The sequence below is a fragment of the Giraffa tippelskirchi genome, chromosome 5 (assembly GCF_054371585.1).
Source record: "Giraffa tippelskirchi isolate mGirTip1 chromosome 5, T2T-mGirTip1v1.2.pri, whole genome shotgun sequence".
Classification (NCBI taxonomy): domain Eukaryota; kingdom Metazoa; phylum Chordata; class Mammalia; order Artiodactyla; family Giraffidae; genus Giraffa; species Giraffa tippelskirchi.
This window is the reverse complement of record NC_137279.1, coordinates 126,293,254-126,314,503: the sequence shown is the minus strand read 5'-3', so window position 1 is coordinate 126,314,503 and position 21,250 is coordinate 126,293,254. Positions and strand designations below refer to the sequence as shown.

General features: G+C 38.3%; 1 protein-coding gene across 8 annotated transcripts in view; it reads left to right on the top strand.

Annotated features, from left to right (window-relative positions):
* The window catches only part of TLCD4 (TLC domain containing 4), a 121,176-nt gene that overhangs the window by 56,401 nt on the left and 43,525 nt on the right, over positions 1 to 21,250 (top strand). For 7 of the 8 annotated variants that reach the window (XM_081486225.1, XM_081486224.1, XM_081486218.1 and 4 more), the window contains 3 exons: positions 12,968 to 13,133; positions 18,046 to 18,135; positions 20,030 to 20,088. In XM_081486225.1, the coding sequence (XP_081342351.1) occupies positions 12,979 to 13,133; positions 18,046 to 18,135; positions 20,030 to 20,088 (304 nt within the window). In that variant the 5' untranslated portion in view covers positions 12,968 to 12,978. Of the gene's footprint in view, positions 1 to 12,787; positions 12,820 to 12,967; positions 13,134 to 18,045; positions 18,136 to 20,029; positions 20,089 to 21,250 lie in introns of all 8 variants that reach the window. The other variant, XM_081486223.1, reaches the window with a different exon arrangement.

The following is a 21,250-nucleotide window of genomic DNA, read 5'->3' as shown; positions in this document are numbered from 1 at the left end:
TCAGGATCAGTCCTTCCAATGAATATTCAGGACTGATTTCCTTTAGGATTGATTGGTTGGATCTCCTTGCAGTCCAAGGGACTCTCAAGATTCTTCTCCAACACCACAGTTCAAAAGCATCAATTCTTTGGTGCTCAGCCTTCATTATGGTCCAAATCTCACATCCATACATGACTACTGGAAAAACCATAGCTTTGACTGTATGGACCTTTGTTGGCAAAGTAACGTCTCTGCTTTTTAATATGCCATCTAGGTTGGTCATAGCTTTCTTTTCAAGGAGCAAGAATCTTTTAATTTTGTGGCTGAAGTCACCATCTGCAGTGATTTTGGAGCCCAAGAAAATAAAGCCTGTCACTGTTTCCTTTGTCTCCCCATCTATTTGCCATGAAGTGATGGGACCAGATGACATGATCTTAGTTTTTTGAATGTTGAGTTTTAAACCAACTTTTTCACTCTCCTCTTTCACTTTCATCAAGAGGCTCTTCAGTTCCTCTTCACTGTGTGCCGTAAGGGAAGCGTCATCTGCATATCTGAGGTTATTGATATTTTCCCCAGCAGTCTTGATTCCAGCTTGTACTTCATCCAACCCAGCATTTTGCATGATGTACTCTGCATATACGTTAAATAAGTAGGGTGACAATATACAGCCTTGACATACTCCTTTCCCAATTTGGAACCAGTCTGTTGTTGCATGTCCAGTTCTAACTGTTGCTTCTTAACCTGTATACAGATTTCTTAGGAGGCAGGTGGGGTGATCTGGTATTCCCATCTCTTTAATTTGGCTTAAGAACTCAACAGGTAGGAGAAATTTGCCCATTTGTTCTTCAACCCCTCAAACCCATTTAATACAATCTCCTTTTTTCCTGTGGAGATCAGGCAAGAGAGAAATAGAAGACAAACAGGCAGGCAGGCAAAGCCCTGCCACAGTCTCTTTCTTGCATCCTGATCTCTTCCTCGGGGGTGATCAGGTGGACAGTTTGGAGGTGAGAAGGCCCTCCCTGTCTCCTTAGATTCTGAAGTCCTAGGCTGCTTGGCAGGTGTCCCAGTGATTTCTTTTCTTTTTTTTTTTTTTTAAAAAAAGAACAAAACGCAGTTGGAAAACTTGCTCTGTCCAGCTTTTCCTGGATTTCCTAGTGTTGGCAGGAAGCCAGTAGATGTCCCAAGCTAAGAGGCTCCTGCTGTGATCCCTCCAGGAAAGGAAGAGCGGAAATCTGAAAATTAGCACATCAGAAGCTGGGAGAGATCGGATGCAGAACCTCCTCCTCCCCCAGAATCCCCCAGGTTATGTGGTCCCACCTGGTCCCTGCTTCAGCTACAGAGCCCCTCATTCACACAGACCCCCTCTAAGGCTCAGGGAGTGCATTGTGTTTGAAATGTTGAGTTCCTTAAAGATGGGTCCTCAAATTCCAACCCCTTACTTTTTGCTTGTGTCATATACTATATTAGTGTGATCTTCTAACTGTTTCTGTCTTCTGGCTTAAGGCATTCTGGTTTACCCAAAATCTAGTGGCTGTGGTTGTAACTTATAAGTTTAAAAGGCAGACTTCTTTATGAAAGTTTTTGAGTGGAGTAAGATGCTAGGAAGCAATATTTACCAAATAAATAAAATGTGCCATCTATGCCCTGAGCCTTAAAACCCTGGAAAATGAACTCTTGAATTGCCCAAGGGAAGTATTCTTCAGTGGGTTGGGAGCTAGAAAAGAAGGACTTTTTTGTATTACAACCTCACTGCTAGCTAGGCATGATAAAAACAAATCACAAGTCAGGAGTCAATGCAAAATGAAATAAAAATGTTTAAATAAGAACAACAGAAAAGTTGCCATGACATAGATTACCCTGAATGTTTTGCTTGTGAGTGGGTGACTCTTATAGCCAGTTTGGGGGAACAATTTAGCCTTCTTCCGGCCCTAACACTCTGTGATTGTAATTATTACATAGAATCTTGGGAGTAATAAAGGTCAGTTAGGGATGTATGGATATTTACATTTTTGTATGTATGGATATATGTATCCATACATATGGATCCATCCATAAGTGTATGGATACTTACATATTTCATTCTTTGTTTTCATTAAACAATTATATTCAAAAAACAAAACAAAACAAAAACCTGTTTCAGGGGATAAACCATAGCCAAGCTCTGTAACAGCAGAATAAAACAGTTTCTCTTTAACTTGAATTCTATTATATGTTCTAGGAAGAGAAAGGGTTGAAAGTATAGGAAAAATGTAAAGGATACCTTTATTCAAAGTTTAGCGTCTTAACTGACGGGGAATAACTATGGAGCAATCTTTTCTTATAGTAATGAGCAATTCCTTCTTAAATCTTAAGTAACGTCATATCCTCAAGAAAAGGAGTGTAACTTATAGGGTTCTTTAGCCTTTTCTGGTTTAGTCTTCATTTCTTTTCACTTGCTTCAGTTTAAAAAGGGGTACCATGAATACTGGAGGATTTATAGAAATTAGATTGACATTTATGCAGCTGGGGTTTTAGACTTTTCCAGTGCTAATGGTTTTTAAACTTGATGCTCAGAAGAAAAAAAAAAGAGGTGGATTTTCCTAGTTATTTTTTTCATATAGCTCTTAATGCAGAATTAGCAATAATAACAAAACAATTACAAAAGCAGTGACTGCAGTTAGCCAAAAGCTGTGTACACATTTGATTAGATACACAAATTTTTACATAAATGAAAAGTCAAAAGTGGGTAGTAGATAAGTTATTATTTACCAAATGGTTTTAATGTCTCTGGTTAATTATTGACATTTCATGAGCACTGAGAAAGATGATTGCAATGTACCAGTCATACAAAAATGCAAATCAAACCAGAATGGGTGGGGAGCAGGTGTTTTTTTGGTAGGATTTTTATTTGTTTGGTCTGGTGAATATCTCATTTTTTATAATTGTGTTCATTTACAAATGACTTACAGTTTGTTAATAGAGACTTTTAAAATACTTTTTACCTGTTAGGGCTACTGGTAGATAAATTGATAAATAAGTACTTCTGTAATAGGAAAGAATATGAAAACAGTGCAGATTACAGTTAAATATACTCTTGAAAACTTGAGAACACATGTCACATGTTGGTTGGAATAGACAAACCAAATATCATTCTGTTGTGGTCTGAATGTTTGTGGCCTCCCATCAGAATTCTTGTGTTGAAATCCTAACCATCAAAGTGGTGGTAATAGTAGGTGGAGTCTTTGGGGGTAATTAGGTCATGAGGGTGGATCCCTCATGAAGGGGATTAGCGCTCTTATAAAAGAGATACCACAGAGCTTCCTCGCCTCTTCCATCATGTGAAATCTGTGACCTAGAAGAGGGCCCTCCTCCAGTCATGCTGGTACCCTGATATCACACTTCTAGCCCCCAGAACTGTGGGCAATATGGTATTTAAAAGTCACTCAGTGTATAGTGTTTTGTGATAGCAGCACAAACAGACTAAGGCACATGCTCAATATTCGTTTGTTTTATAGCGTTGGTACTCTTATTTTGGATGTTTGATGGTGAGGATCCTTTTGCAGTCAGTATGTGTTCATGCTGTAATACTAAGGTGGTCAATTTAGAAAATTCTCATTTCCAGTGTTCTGATTGTACTGGCAAAACGAGGGACCTGTAACTCATCAGGTACTAGCAGAATGCAAAGCACATGTAAGAATATGCGTGTCTGCTGTTATTATTATTATATTTCATAGACAGTTGTTGAGCGCATCCTGTGTGGCAAAGCACTGCGTTAGATAAGAGGACGCCATGGCGGGAGGAGAGTGTACATGTTTCCCACCCTCATGGGGCTTGTATTCCCACTGAGAGAGATGTTCACTTAAATTGTGTCTGTAAAAGAGAGGGATGTGGTGCCATGCAAGCAGACGAGGGGGGATTGCTCCAACAAGGCTTCCCTGAGGAAGTGAGGGTTGACTTGAGCATTACTGTGGCGGTGGAGGCGCAGGGCGGGAGTGGGGAGATAGGTTATGCAGAGGCCTTGAAGGTGGGGGGAACATGGCATCTTTAAGGGACAGAAGGAAGGTCACGTCGGCTGAGGAGGGAAGCGAGTGAGGGTAAGTGCCTCTTGAAACTGGGGAGAGCAGAGCCCTCAACAGAGGACTGGGCACCCTGTGAATGTTTTAGGTTGGGGGTAGGTGAGGAGGTGACATGAACAGAGACAGCTTTTAAAACCGATTCCCCTGGGGTCCTCCAATCTGTCTTCCACACTAAAGAGACCAATTTGGAGACAGTCCAGAAAAGTGGTAATAGCAGGGTGAGAAAAATGGGTGTTTTTGAAAGTTATTGAGGAAGGGAAATGATATGGTTGCTTAGTAGGATGGTGTGGAAAACAAGTTATCAGGGATGATTCCTAGGTTTCTGGCTGTCAAATGGGAATGTATGGTGGTGCCATTCACAGAAGAAATGAAGAACCAAGAGGAGGACCAAGTTTGGAGATCAGGCCCTGAGCGGGGTTTGAAATGCTCTGTGGTGCTAACAGCCAGGCAGTTGGTTATACACGTCAGAAGCTCAGAGGGAGACCTGGGGTGGAGTTTAAACTTGAGATTTTTCTGCATGTAAGTGGTAACCAAAGCCACAGGTATAAGTGAAATCAAGTAGAAGAGAGTCAAGGACTGAAACTTAGGGGATTCTATTACTTAGTTTCTGGGCAGAAGAAGTGTGGTGTCGTAAAAACATAGGGAAGAAAGTGTTTCAAGGAGAAAGTGGTCCATAGTGTCTAATGTTGCAGAGATGTCAGGGGACACAAAGGCTACATGTAGAGGTTGTTACTGATGTTAGCAAGAACTTTATCAGGTGAGTAATGAGGGTGGGAACAAGAATGAAGAGTAAGAGAGTTGAGAAATGATGATGATATTTACAAACCTCTCTAGAACTTTGTCCTTAAGGAAGAGGGAAGGAGAAAGGTTAAGAGATTACACTGGAAAAGAGGAGAATGAAGATGAGGTGGTGGGTTTATTGATTTTTGTTTTTTTCTGGGAACTTGAGCCTGTTTAAAAACCAATAGTGGGGGCTTTTTTCCCCTGGGGGTCTAGGTGTTAAGCCTCTGCCTGCCAATGCAGGGGACATGAGTTCAATCCCTGGTCCAAGAACATCCCACATGCTGTGGAGCAGCTAAACCCATGTGCTGCAATTATTGAACCCCATGCGCCTAGACCCTGTGTTCTACAACAAGAAGCCACTGCGATGAGAAGCCTGTGCACCACAGCTAGAGAGTAGTCCCTGCTCACCACAACTAGAGAAAGCCCGTACGCAGCAATGAAGACCCAGTGCAGCCAAAAATAAGTAACTAACTAAATAAAATAAAATCTTAAAAAAAAAAAACCAGTAGTTGAAGAGAGAATAGAGGATAATGGGAAACAAGTTTCCCAATACCAGAGAGAATGGCCCCACTTGCATAGGTTAGAGAGGTGGTCTTGAGAAGAGAGGACAGATAGGTAGTTTGAATGGTTGATGTTTGGCCAAAAAGTTCATTCAGGTTTTTCCATAAGCTGCTATGGGCAAACCTGAACGAACTTTTTGGCCAACCCAGTGTGACAACATACTTTTTATATGTTGTCTTCTATTCTTCTGTGAAGTAGAATGGGTATTTTTTGAAAATGGGGCTGTATGGCTGGAGGTTTGAAAAGAGGAGGGGCAGTTTGGAAAATTAATTGTGGAGCATAAAAGGATTGGTTGGCAAGGGCAATGCATTGGAAGTACAGAACAGGGTTGAGAGCTGTTTGATCTCTCTGTAGTTTCACACTCACTGGCTTCAGTCTTCTCTGTTATGTGACTTTTTCCAGCAGTCCTCTGATTGTTTGGGGCTTGTCACTGTGTAAATTATTGGACATATCCACCGTTGGAGTTTTGCTGGCTCTTGGCAGTAGAAAGGGAATGTGGGATGTTAGAAAGACTTATTGAAATGATGGGCTGATTAAAGAGGGACATAAAAAGAGGAAAGGGCTAGTGGATTGAGGAAAAGCTGAGAGGTCAATGACCTTGAGAATGTTTTCATACTAAGTACACTTGAAAGAAAGTTCAACAAAGGATTCTTGAAATATTATTTTGGAGGCAGAGAAGTGATAGATATGAGATGACGAACAAATGATTGAGGTCCTGTTCCAAATGAAGATTAAGAGACCTACTGTATATCACAGGGAACTCTGCTCAATGTTATGTGGCAGCCTAGATTGCAGGGGAGTTTGGGGGAGAATGGATACATGTATACTTATGGCTAGTCTCTATGCTGTGCACCTGAAACTATCACAACATTGTTAATCAGCTGTACTCCGATACAAAATAAGAGGTTGAAAGAAAAGATTAAGGGATTGAGTTGTTAAGGAAACTGGATCTTCTACATAGGAAGTCACTCAGGATGATGGCAGGGTTTCCCAGGTGGTTGAGTGGTAAAGAACCCATCTGCCAATGCAGGAGGCTCAAGAAACATGGGTTCGATCCCTGGGTTGGGAAGATCCCCTGGAGCAGGAAATGGCAACCCACTCCAGTGTTCTTGCCTGGAAAATCCCATGGACAGAGGAGCCTGGAAGGCTGGAGTCTATAGTGTTGCAAAGAGTCAGACTGAAGGACTGAGCATGCATGCACACAGGATGATGGCAGGGCTTGAGGAAGTAAGTGAACCAGGACCAAAGTTTTTGAATGGGAGGAAATGTTCAGGAGGTTGGAATATGATATCATTGTGGAGTGGGAGAGGGTGTGAATAGAAGGATCTAACACCCTGGTTGTCTGTGGGAGGTGAGGGAAGGGAGGAGAGAGGCTTGAAGTGAACCACGAGGAGCAAAGAGGATGTGGGGCCACTCCTGACCCTGATGGATGAGGGCCTGGGCTAGCTGAAAGAATGCAGAAGAAGAGGGTGTCTTCAGAGCAGGCAGAGGAGAGGCCAAGGAGAGAGCACTGTTTTCTGGGTGTGGGCCTTCACTTTCAAGGGGCTAGTGGAAGCATGTGGGAGGTGGAGGGGTGATGGGCTGGGTCAGGTGACTGGAAGGAACATTGGAGCATGACAGTGGATAGTCCAATGGTGGAGGCTAGATTTCTACAGTGGGGCCACCTGCGTTTTGAGTGTTGACTAATGTAAAGGAGATGAGTTAGAGAAAAGGGCCCAGTGGTCAGAGACTGGTCTTGTTTTCCTTGGCTGGAGTGATGACAGACCCAGGAGATGGACGATAGTGGAAGCATAAATAGTACTCTAGTGTGCACCACATGCCAAGTACTGTTCTAAGCACCGAGCGTTCTGTGGTTTATTCCCCATGTCAGATTAATACTGTCCTTATCTCCACTTTCCAGGTGAAGACACTGAGATGCAGGTAAGGCAGGGCACGTGACAAGTCCAGGTCACACAGCTAACAAGTGGTGGAAGTGAGGTTCAGACTCAAGTCTGTGACAGAACCTGTGTACTTCCTACCGGGTGGTACATAATTGATATTTTCTTATACATGTAATTTTGGTTTTGTAAAACATAAGTGATAGACTATTGAGAAGCTAATACAAAATTAACCTTTTAGATGCCAATTCTAGTTCTAGAATTCCAGAATCTTACTTTTAAGTTCTCTAAAATTTAGGCTTGCGAACCAACCTCATGGTCATTTTACCACTTCCATGATGTTTTTTTCATGTGTGTTCAGTCATGTCTTATTCCTTGTGACCCCATGGACTATAGCCCTCCAGGGTCCTCTGTCCATGAAATTTTCCAGGAAGAAATACTGGAGTGGGTTACCATTTCCTTCTCCAGGGGACCTTCCCAACCCAGAGATTGAACCCACGTCTCTTGCATCTCCTGTATTGCACTTACCACTATGCCACCTGATGGATGCTTGGGTACTTCTAAATTGTTAGAAGATGCTTCCTTCAGTTAAGGTGAGCTCTTCCCTTTCTGTAATTTTTGCACATTTGGGTCATCTGGAGTAGTTCTCTCTACTCTCTACTCTCAAAAGAGGGTAAGTTCTCTCTTTTACTTTTCTATGTGACACATCTTTAGATGTTCGCAGAATGCCCTTTAGTTCTCTCTAAATAATCTTGTTCCCAAGCTGACATCTCTCAGCCCTTCAACTCTTTATGATATGATATGTTTTCTAAAAATCACATCTTAGTTACACTGCTCTAAAGGTACTTTGGTGTGTGGTTAATTCAAAGTAAAACAGAGCTGATATGTCTTGATCTAACTCTCTGATTATAAATGGTTCTAAAGTTTGTTTTTGTTATTAGTGTCTTCATTACATTATTATTTCTTATTGGTTTGTGTAAATTAAAATGCTAAGATTTCCTCTATGTGTATTTGTGTGTGTTATGTCACTACTATGCTAAGCCCTATACTTGGGTATTACCTTTTAAAAATTTATTCCTGTTTTTCTGATTGGGATTATTATTTCAGCTTCTGAAGATAATTTTGAAACCTGAATCTGTTAACTAATTATATTAACTATCCTTCCCAGCTCTGTGTTATAAGCAGAGTGAGTAAACATATAAATATTTATAAAAATATTTCTAAAAGAGATCAAAAAGAGAGAACCTTATGTGATAGCAGGAGATATTTCTCAAGTCTCCTTCAGATCACTGATCTTCATGCCAGTTCTAGTTTTGCAACTAACTCTGGAATTACTTAATTTTGTTAACCAGCCACAATTTTTGTGTTGTTCATAAGGCTCTCATGAGAAACTTTCAGAACTTCCCTGGAATCAAGTTGCTATTCATTTGGTATTCTTCAGTCTATCAGGACTTGGCAGGCAGTTAACTGTGGAGTAAGAGATAAGAAGGAGACCGGGATGACAGAGCTGCTCTAGATTGAAGGTGGGGAGGTGTCGTGGTTGATAATGTCCTTCTCTGAGATCTGGAACCCTGGGGGAAGGACTGGAATGGGTTTAAGTTCTGCTTCAGCCATGTAGAATCTGGGGGTCTCCAGGATGCTCCTATGGAGCCACTGAGAGGGTAGCTGACCATCCAGGACTGGTACCTTGGGAGATAGTGGGGTTTGGTTGTATACAATGTAAGCCATGTTGAAAGTGTAGGGCATACACTCCTGCAGAATCCATAGTGTGCAGAGAAGAGCTTCTGGGTTGGGGTGAGGGGAGGTGGTAAACATTGCCATCATCAGAAGTTCACACTTGAGAGCCTACATTTTTTGGTGAATTGGGAAGAAACCTCATCTATCGTAAGACAGGGAGAACAGGAGGTTTGAGAACAATCTGTTTGGAATCAGTGTGGGAAATAGGAAAGGGAACTTACTAGAAATGGGAAAAGGACTGCTAAGCATGTGTAGAATGTTATTCCCAGCTTCCTCCTTCCTTGCTGCCCTTAAAGACAACCACACAAGGCCCTTCCCCCTGGTTTTAAAGGTTTTCACTGCTAATCAGTACAGCAGTGGTTTTATCTGGAAGTTGTATCAGAGCATGAAGGAGTGTGGTGTGTATGTGTATTAGTGATTGGAGGTGACATTGGTGATTCCAACCTACTCCCTAAGGAATTCTTTGTGTTACAATGGGATAACGAACATGGGGAATTGAGAGTAGCCCGTGCATTCCCAGATTGGTAGTTCTAGAGTCAGCTGTTGTAACTGAACCTTTATGGGCTTCAGCCGTAAAGCATCTTGTTGGGATTTTAGTAGAAGAGAAGATATTCTCTTGGTTTACCCTGAGTACCTTTGGATATCTCCTCACTGTTTACATATCATATCTGCTGGGTATTTATTCCCTGGAAAGCAGAGAGTGCCCCCTTAGCACCTTGAATTTACCATTTGTGTGGGGGTGATCAGTCTGTTGCTTACCTGCTGGCCCATAAGCGTGTCTCCCATTTTGTATTTGGAGTCGCATCACAGTGCCTGGCGCAGAGTGGACTCATGTCAGGTGTTGGGTGAACTGTTGGCCGAAGACTGAATCAGCCTGGCTGAGATGTTTCCAGTGGTCCTGCCTCTGGGAATCCTCTTCCTGGAGTTCTCCTCACAAGCTGATGGTTGAGAGGCCTTCTCCAAACCTTTTCATGGTTTTCTCTACCAAGAAACCAACTTGAATTAAAATTTATGGAACTATCTTAGAGGGGAAAAGTACAAAGATCCTTTGTATCCAGGAAGCCTCTGGAAGAGTTTCTTTGGTGTCCATAATTCCTGTGAAGCAACATGGGCTAATTAAAGTTCATGTCTAGACACGCCTCTTGTAAATTGCCACCGAAGTATTTCCCACTTCTGTCCTTGTTGCTCTGTTCTAGGATAGCTCTGTTCTACCAGCTCCTTGCCACATGTAGAGGTGTAGGAACCACGTCTAATACTTTTCTACTTTTACTGTGTGTTCCTCTACTGAATAGCCACTAAACTCTAAAATGTCTTTAATCAATGTCAGTGATGAGCATTATTTGCTTTTATCCATTTTTACCATTTTCTTGCCAGATTCAGTGAATGAACAGAGGCAGTTGCTTCCTACCGGAAACCTTGGTGTCCTGGGGAATTTTTTTTTTTTTAATTCCTTAAATTAGTCCTTGACTTGGCATGGCTGATGAAGCAAGCAACTGCTTAATAAGAAGCAAAGCTGGGAGTTGAACAATTTTATTAGCTTCTGTCTTAAGCCTTTAATGGAAGCCATCCATAACTTGACTATGTGGAGCTTTTTAGTTTTAAAAGTGGAACATTTTTGCAAAGGGAGAGTCTCAACATGTTCCCTGAAAACTCTAGTTAACCGAAAGTCCATTGAAAATATAAGATATCCAGTATAGAAAAATAGCAAAAACTTAATAAAAGTAGCTTTTTTTTTTAAGGAGTGAGGAATTTTTTTTTAATGGTGAATTGTTTGAGTGATTTTTTTTAATGTGTTACTTAAATTAATAATTCATAAAATGCACAATGTTACATGACACCTTCTATGTTTTATAACTTTTAGCAAACACTCATGAAATAAATTCTCATTGTATACATTAAATTTTAACTGAAGTAAATAAGCATCCTTTGCCTAGCTACCCTCCAGAACCTCCAGGGAACACACAAAACCCTTCAGGACAGATCTTCACATTTAAGGTTAGAGTTTCCGCTAGCTTCTTGTTCCTGGTTTCATTGTCTTTGTTTATCTGCCCACCACATAGAAGAAAAGCTATGACCAACCTAGACAGCATATTAAAAGGCAGAGACATTACTTTGCTGGCAAAGGTCTGTCTAGTCAAAGCTATGGTTTTTCCAGTGGTCATGTATGGATGTGAGAGCTGGACTATAAAGAAAGCTGAGCACTGAAGAATTGATGCTTTTGAACTGTGGTGTTGGAGAAGACTCTTGGGAGTCCCTTGGACTGCAAGGAGATCCAACTAGTCCATCCTAAAGGAAATTAGCCCTGAATATTCATTGGAAGGACTGATGCTGAACCTGAAACTCCAATACTTTGGCCACCTGATGTGAAGAACTGACTCATTGGAAAAGACCCTGATGTTGGGAAAGATTGAAGAGGGGGATGACAGAAGACGAGATGGTTGGATGGCATCACCGACTCGATGGACATGAGTTTGAGCAAGCTCTGGGAGTTGGTGATGGACAGGGAAGCCTCACGTGCTGCAGTCCATGGGGTTGCAAAGAGTCAGACACAACTGACTGACTGATCTGCCCACCTGGGATCCAGATCCTTATTTGCTTGAATCTTAGAAAAACATTTTCCTTTTCATATCTCAGTTAGCAAATTATGATGACATTAATTTATGTATGCAACTTTTATGTATTGTTTGATTAATATTAAACTGAGGCTAGAAGACCAAGATAAATTAAAATTAAAAATTGTAATACCCAATAAACATTTCTTGAATTAAAAAAATTAAATAAGGAATGAAGTTAATGGAATTTCACAGAGAAGAATTGTGATATCAATATTTTTACTGTGCACACATGCCAGAAAAAAAGAATGAGGAAGGAATTCATTACAGACACATGAATTCAGTCAGAAGGGGCCCTGTGGGAGACCGATTCTTATTATGATATCCTGATTGGAAGGGAATGAAGTAGGGTTATTGCCATTAGTCAATGACTTGATTTTTCTTTATGAATTGGCTTCAGTAGGTGACTTTATTTCTTTGCATTATGCAGCTGGAAATGTGTATTGATTCATTTGCTTTTCATTTGAGGGTCAGCTCTATCAAAGATGGAGTCATAGAAATGCTGTATTTGCTGAGTATGAGCAAATGATTTAGTGTCTTTTTTTGGTCTGACTGTTCCTAAGATTTTTAGGAGCCAAATAAAGTTGAGCTCAATGAGATAGAAAATATACTTTGAATGCGTATATATGCATATTACTGTTCTTTCAGTAATTCTGTCCTTAAAACCTGGAGCGTTTTTACAAAAATGTTTTATTTTAGAGATAAAAAGCCATAAGGGATTTTTGGTTCAAGGATATGTGTGGTTGAAAAAAAATTTTTTTTTAGGTTAAATACTAATTTAAGCAAAAACAATGGTATGATTATTTTCCAAGGTGGTATCATTCTTCTTAAGACTTTAAATGTTTGTCCCATGGTACAGTTATTTTTTATTAGATGATTGTGTTTTGTTTTACTATTGCAGATAATATTCTATTCTTATTTTTGGTATAATTTTTTCTTAGAGATTATCTAACCAACTTTCTCATTTTATAGATGAGGTAACTGAGGCATAGAGAAATCAGGTGATTTGTTCTTGGTTTAATTAATAATATTACTAAAAGAATATCTTCAATTACAGTATTTGAAAATCCCTCATAATGTTAAACTCTAGACTTAGATAATTTTGAGTATAATGGTGTTAAATTTGTCTCCTGACATTTATAATATTGAGATCTTTAAGACAACAGGTTTCTCCCTCTTTTAGGTACAGATATGAGATACCAAGACAGATAGCTGGTAAATATTTGAATTCATACAATTTCCTTGTACTCTTGCGTTTGTGCTAAAGTAAATTGCAAAAAAAATATAACCACATACTCTTTTAAAATTAAAAAATTAATTTGGGTGTGTTACAGGCAATTTAAAGGAATTTATCTTTTAACAGGTTGAAGAAATATGGATTCCAACACCATACTGGTCATCAGCACTTGTTTTGCCAGCTTTTTCACCTTTCAGATTATTTTCCAAGTTGTAAGTTATTGGTTTTCAGCAAAGATTTCTCCAGGTTTTAATAATCTTAGCTTCAGAAAGAAGATTGAATGGAACTCAAGGTAAAGCATATATGAAAATGTAATTGATTAAAAAAACCCTAGTCTTATGAAATAAGATTACACATTTAAAATATTTCCAAAAATTCTTTTTAATTTAGTATTTAACAAAATCTTAGGTCAAATTTTTTTATTTGACATTAGAAGTAAAAGGAAAGAAAGGTGGATAGATCTTATACAAGAAACAGTTTTAAATTCTTATTCTGAAAGATGTTAGGGAAAGTTTAACTCACTAGGGAAGTGGTAAGTAGGCTGTGGCTAACTGTGGTAGAAGGCACTGTTTTGCATTCTCCTCTGAAATATTTATGATAACAAATACATGTTCTTTGGAAACGGTAACGAAAGTAATAGTAGTTGGGACTGTGAGTAGCCTATATATAGTATAGACTGGTTTAGCCCAACCTAGGGCATTAAACACTACACACCGTGTACAGTTAGAACATCTGTGTCTCTCTTTTAATGAACTTTTCATTATAATTCAGAGCCCTCCAGAATCTATTCTTTTGTTATGTACTTTTAAAGTAAAACTTGCTTAAAATTTTTTTTTAATAAAAAAGTAAAAGGAAAACAAGTAAGACATCTAAGGATGTAGAAATCTACCAGTTTTAGTTGGTTGGTTTGCAAACTGTTTGTGTATATGCAACTTGTTAATCTCTCACAGAGTTTCAAGCATGAAACGACTTTGATGACTGGTTCACTTGCTTTAGAGCATTTCGGATACCCAAAGACCTCTGTGCATTTGCAAACCTCGGTAAATTAGAGCAGCTACGGGATACTTTTATTGTTCTTATTTAGTTGAAGTTAATGCTAACTAGAAAATGAATTCAGCAGATCTCCAACATTGCTCTAATTATTTTTCATTGAAATTTCCTTTTAGAATTAAAAACTTCTGCCAAAGTCTGTTTATTTGAGAGTGGCCTTACAGGACCTGAAATGCCCCATCTTCGTTTGAGCCAAATTGTTTTGCAGGCATGCACTTTTATAACTCAGATTGGGAATAAGGCTAGTTGTTGTTCTCTGCATCTTACACTGATTGGTCTGGTTCATACATGTTACGGCTCCTCTCTTCGAAAGTGAGAACTATTTCTCCACATATTTTTGAAAAATGAGAGGTATGATTCTTTTGTCTAAAGAATAGCATGAAAATGTTGTTCAAATGTAGGATACAAAAGACACCGTTATTTTGTAAAACCATTTCTAACGTAAAGATAGAATGGAAAAGAAAAGGATAAGAGATGGGGGGAGGGGACAAAAGATAGCGGAAAGAAAAGGACAGGGATATACAGGAGGACATGCATTTTCTGTGATTAAATTTTGAACTATTTTCATTTTCTCTTCAACATAGTTAGGGTGAGTAAAGGCATTTGAATCTTGGGGAGCTGCAAGCCAAAGAAATAGGGAGGTTTCAGATAGATTGAAGCAAAGATAAAAATGATGAAATGGAAAAAAACTTAGCATTATTCAGTCTTATCACTGCCATTCTATGAGACATGGAATCACCATTTGGGAAACTGAGTTCCTATTTGAAAAAAATATCTGGAATTATCTAAGATGCATTATGGTATTCTCTTTCTTCACATTTACTCCACCTTAATTTACATGGAACTTAAGCTGTAAGGTGGAGAAGGCAAAGAAAGAAAAACGGTTGCTTTTTGAGTACATGTATATATATACGTGTATATATATATATCTTGAACGACTGCCCAGGTGGCACTAGTGGTAAAGAACCTGCCTGTCAATGCAGGAGACATAAGGGACATGGGTTCGATCCCTGGGTTGAGAAGATCTCCTGGAGGAGGGCACGGTAACACACTCTAGTATTCTTGCCTGGATAATCCCATGAACAGAGGAGCCTGGCGGGGTACAATCTGTAGGCAGAAAAACTCTCCATAAAATTCACACCTGAGAGATAACAGTTTAATTAGTTATAAGTGAGAAAATCTTATACATAATTGCTGCTTTTTCTGCAAAGATGTATATTGATATTATTTATATTATATAGTTAAATGAATTCATTATTTCCCTTGCTCTCCTATGACATGGAAAGTCCTATTATGCTGAAATATTCCTAATTTTTAAATCTTCTTCTTTAAAATATAACTCTTTTGTCTGATAGAGCTATATCATTTCTGTTGGTCATACTCATACTACTTGTGAGTGATTACATCAGTAACTTTAAATCGCTATTCTAAAATGGTCATTATTTCCTTAAAGAAAAAACCCACAAACATTTCTTTTTAAATTTCTTTGAAAAAATTATATATTTTATTTTGGCTAGCAGCTTGTTTATTTTTTTCCTTTTTTAAGACCTTGAATCTACCTTCTGCTTTGCCAGGAATCTGATTTTAAAGAATGAAATATGAAATTCTTACTAATAGAAGTTTCTGAATGTATAGGCTTTAATACAGAATAGCATATAAGCATAGGGTGTTTGTTTTTTCTGTTCATTATAGTGGGAGCTATTTGATCCAAGTACCATGTAACTTTTCTCTCATGAATTATATGTCATTTCCATCAGTTGAGGGCTTGCAATTCTTCCCTTTTACCATGAAACATCTCAACAGAGAAGGGAATTTGAGGCCTGAGTATCAGGAACAAAAATTTAGATTTTTTTCCAAAAGGGAACTTTTTGATAGACAGTTACCAAGCACTACCACGGGTTAGTAAGAAGTTTTGCTTTTTCCTTTAGTAGAATTTTTGAATGTCAACAGGAAACTGGTTGTATGATTATTTAGATGGAGTTATTACTTGACATCAAGGAACTTACATTTTTATCTTGCTATGTTCAAGTGGAATACAAATGTACTTGGTATGAAAATTCCAGACTTGTAAACCAGGTTCAGTTCAGTTCAGTCACTCAGTCGTGTCCGACTCTTTGCGACCCCATGAACTGCAGCACGCCAGGCCTCCCTGTCCATCACCAACTCCCAGAGTCCACCCAAACCCATGTCCATCGAGTCAGTGATGCCATCCAACCATATCATCCTCTGTCGTCCCCTTCTCCTCCTGCCCTCAACCTTTCCCAGCATCAGGGTCTTTTCAAAGGAGTCAGCTTTTCGCATCAGGTGGCCAAAGTATTGGAGTTTCAGCTTCATCATCAGTCCTTCCAATGAACACCCAGGACTGATCCCCTTTAGGATTAAACCAGGTTAACTGGGTTAATTATCACATTTCAAAATGATATTTTGGTATTACAAAGGACTCAATACCTTTAACTTAGTGAGACTCTTCAAGCATTTAAAATATGATTTGATTAATTCGATATTCTTGCTAAGGATCACATCATTTGTTAGATCAACTATATTAATTTTTCAAATTGGAGTGAAATTTTTTCATATCAACTTTTATATTGGTTGATATATTTCACTTACTTTTAAAGATTTGGGGTCGTACTGTAGAGAGATTCATTGCGCACCATTCATTTCTGCTCCTGACTCCTGTGCTGCACTCAGTCGTCCAACTCCTTGTGACCCCGTGGACTGTAGCCCACCAGGTTCCTCTGTCAGTGAGATTTTCCAGGCAAAAATACTGGGGTAGATCACTTGTTTCCTACTCCTGGGGATCTTCCTAACCCAGGGATCCAACCACATCTCTTCTGTCTCCTACATTGACAGGTGGATTCTTTACTACTGCAATTAATTTTTAAAAACTTTACTATTCCTCTCATCTTTCATTCTAATGAAGAAAAGAGAAACTTCACTACTCATAAATGTTTTTGTTTTGTAAATAAGTATATAGTGTCCTGTATACAGTTCTGTAAGTAAAATATCTTGGAGCTTGGTTAAGTCATTAAATGTTTAACAAGATACGTTCAACAAAACTGATGTTTTTCAGAGAAACGTTATTCCTTCTATAAAGAAAACTTGATCTGGATCCTGTGAACATTTTGTTTTCACTTGGGCATTTCTTTTAAAAAACAGATTCTTCTGAATGAATTCCTAGCCCTCCATTTTCATAGCAGTGATAAAGAGACACTAATAATCAATAGCTGCCCTAGCTATCTCACAGATTTCTTAAAAGAATCAAGTACAATAATGGGTGTATTAAAACTGAAATCTAACCCTATATGCGAGACAGAATAAGAGACACAGATGCATGGAACAATTTTATGGACTCTGAGGGAGAAGGTGAGGGTGGGACGTTCTGGGAGAATGGCATTGAGACATGTGTATTGTCATATGTGAAACAGAGCACCATTCCATGTTCGATGCATGTGACAAGGGCTCAGGGCCGGGGCAATGGGATGATCCAGAAGGATGGGATGGGGAGGGAGGTGGGTGGGGGGTCCGGGAAGGGGAACACATGTAAACCCATGGCTGATTCATGTCAATGTATGGCAAAAACTATTACAATATTGTAAAGTAATTAGCCCCCAACTAAAATAAATAAATTTATTAAAAAAAAAAAAAAAAAAAACTGAAATCTGCAAGGGAATACATTTTCACTTCACAATCCATTCCAATTCTGATCCATGGATGTAGAGTTCATTAAGGCTAGTAGATTTGGAAGTCCTTCAGGTCTGATTGGAGCAGGAAATTACTCTCTCAGTGATGCTGCTGGGGATGAAGCAGGGTGCAGGGTGGGGTGCTTACCAGCTGCCACTTGTTTGCACAAGACTGTCAACTGGATCATTAGCTATTCTTCCCCTTTATACCCTTTAATCAATAAGTGGTTCATCAATTGTCTAGCAGGAAATTGAAGACCTAGACATCCTTCTTGTTATTGATTCCAAAGTAAAATTATGGCCCTTGGATTTCTAAATAGCCATTTTGTATTAATCTCTCAGATGTACTGCAATCCTATATTTAAATGCTTCCAGATTTAACTTCTTCAGAGTGTTAAATGTCTTGCCAGAATTAGTTAAAATTTATTGCACAGAATCTAAAATCTTTGTGTGTATTTCATCTCATTTCAGGGTGGTATCTACGTGTCATTCTTTGGTGGTTGGGGTTGTTAGCTTGTACATTTTCTTGTTTGACGAGGCTGTTTTTGCTGATCCACTTTGGTAAGCTGCTTCTTTCTAATATCGTCAATTTGATTTATGTTTTGATATTAATTATTAATAAGAACACCTCTTTACTGTAAAACAGAAAGCATATTGATGGTGTACGGTTTATTTAAATGCTTGTGTTCAGACTTGTTTCAGCAAGGTGCATTAGAATGATTTATTTTAGATTTGAATACAAATAATGAGGGCCATTTTGCAATTGCTGTCCAAAAGAGAGAGAATATGATAATTACGTAAACATGTATACTGTGTTAGTGAGTGAAATCAAGTTATTATAACCACTGTTTTGAGCAAATATGAGTTGTTATTGAGATAGAACAGTCAACTTGGATAAACAGCACTTTGTCTTCAAATTTATGTTTGACCCATCCTTCAATTTCAAAGATAGGAAAATGAGAATTATAGATATCCTTGTGAAAGGAGTTTAGTACCGCATGAAATGATTTGAAGCATGAATAGTAACTGTGTTCAGCCACAATAGGGTTATTTGTAAAGTGTTCTTTTTGGAGAATTTAAATATCTTTCCAGTGGCAGCAATTTTACAAACTATACTTCCAGGCACTATATGAGAAGCTTTAGTTCAGCTCAATCTGAGAGACTGTGTTTTGAGAGAGCACTGCACAAGGATGTGATAGTCTTGGCCTCTGAGGGATGTGGGGCGATTTAACCAGGCCTTTTGATCGTTTCTATCTGACTGAAATGATGTTGTTTTTTATTCATAAATACGAAGTTATGCTAGTCAGAATTATACCAGTTTTGGTAAATTTTCATTGAGAAGATCTTTTTCAAAGTGAATTAATTTAGTGAATTTAATTCTTTGACCAAGTTTTAATGCAATCTGCCTGTAAACAATTGCTACTTTTTCCCCATATTTTACCAACACGATTGTCAATAGAACCCGTTCTTTTGGGAAGTAAATTTTATAACACAGATTTGATTCATTGACCAATTTGTCCTGAACAAATTTTTACCTATTATACGTTTTGATATTTTAGCGTTTTTTGATACTGTAGTTTATTCCAGGTCCAATTTTCCTGGATCATATTTACAAATAAAAATTTGTAAAGAAGACATAACTTCTACTAAATATTTCCACTTGTAGTTTAGCTGTTATCGATTTTACTTAATGTTCGTTTTACCAGTAATTCACCTTGTAAGTCAGATAAAAGACTGATAATTTGTATTTGTTCCTTGGAACCAAGTTTAGGGCAAAAGAGTTGAAACAACAGGATTAAATTGTCCTGTTCTGACCATTTTCTAATGTATGCATGCCCAGTTGCTCAGTCGTGTCCGACTCTTTGTGACTCCATGGACTGTACCCTGCCGGGCTCCTCTGTGAAATTTTTTCAGGCAAGAATATTGGAGTGGGTTGCCATTTCCTCCTCCAAGGGATTGAACCCACGAGTCCTGCATTGGCAGGTGGATTCTTTGCCACTAGCGCCACCTGGGAAGCCCTTCTAATATGTGCTAATAGGGAAATCTCTCCAGTCCTCAGAAAAGTGAGAATGCTAACAATATTCAATATACTGCCTCTATACCGGGGCAGGCTAAATTATTTCTTTGGTCTGTTTGAGCCTCTGATTCAAAATAGGAACCAAAACAACAACCAGCATCTGGAACTACATTTTAGTCCTTTCAAAAACAAATCATACGAGAACATACTTACAAACGTTTTTTTTTTTCATAAAACTTTTGGCTAATGAGTATAAGAAATTATGCTTATTGCAATTAGAAGTATTATCATAGCTAACATTAATACCTTGTGCAAATGATAGGTTTCTATTTGCTACTTATAGAAAGCATTTATATTTAAATCTCGATAGAAAAAATAATAGCTGTCATCTATAACCATGTGCTAAAAAAAGAAACCTGTTTTTTTTAATATTTATAGGGGTGATCCATCTCTTGGGAAAGTGAATGTTGCTATTGCTTCAGGCTATCTCGTTTCTGGTATGTGATATGTTGTTCATATCTGCTTGTTTCTTTTTAAACTGCTTATGGATTATGCAAAGAATACAGAATCAATGCTTTAGGTTTGGGTATTTGAGAAGTAGCTTTTAGGACCCATACTGAGGGAAAAAATGTCTGCTCTGATGGTAGGATATGAAATATTTTTCATGGTGGCTCTGTAGTTCTCAAAGATTAGAGCTGTAGAGTGACGCCTCAGTTAAACCTGGAGTTTTTTTTTTAAACTAGTGACGGTCCCTGTTTGGACTAAAGTTGCTCAGGTGCAATCACCATGAAGCTAATGAAGTCTAAGCCTGAGAGTCCTCATCTCACAGGCACTTGAGATGTGCTTCCATGGTCATGGTTTTGTATTGTTTTGGTAAAATCTGAAAAAGTAAGCTATTTTAGTTATAATCAGTTAAGATCATGGAATCTTTCTACCTCACATTTCCCTCTGTCATATTTTATCTCATGTTGGATGAGATTGGAGTACTCTTTTACACAATGAGACAGAGGGGAAGTTAGGTTGAGAATATGCCATTTAAACTGCTTTTTGAAAAGACATTTTGGACTGCCTCAATAAAACAAGACAGAAATAACAGATTCCTGACTTGGACATTTATGTAGGAAACACTGTTTTGTAATTTTTGAGCTTAATAAACAGCTGAAATAGAATCCAAATAAAAATAACAGAATATGAATCAAAAGTGATAAAGATGAGTGATGGTCTTAGAAATGTTCTGCCATCAAGAAGTGAATTGTAACCAAAAAATTAGATTAAACCCAAACACAGTAATTTTTTAAAAGGAAAAGATATATTTGGGATAGAAATAATGAATAGGCTATTGGATTATTTGATGGCCCAGTTAAAAGAAGAGTGAATCATGTGGGACACACTGGGAAAATATTTGCTCATTTGGCACAAAATTCTGTCGTTGACAAGGTTAACACAAAATTTGTAATATGCTTCATACACTGGTTAATGACTATTGTCAATTCAGAGAGTAGTTACAACCCAGGAAATCTTGTACAAAAGGAACTTGAGAAAGGTTTACTCAAATAAGGTAATAATTCAAAACACTTAAAAATAAGGATTATGAACTGAAACAGAATTTTTATACCAAGCTGGATGAAAAGTGAATTCTTTTATTCTCTCTATAGAAAA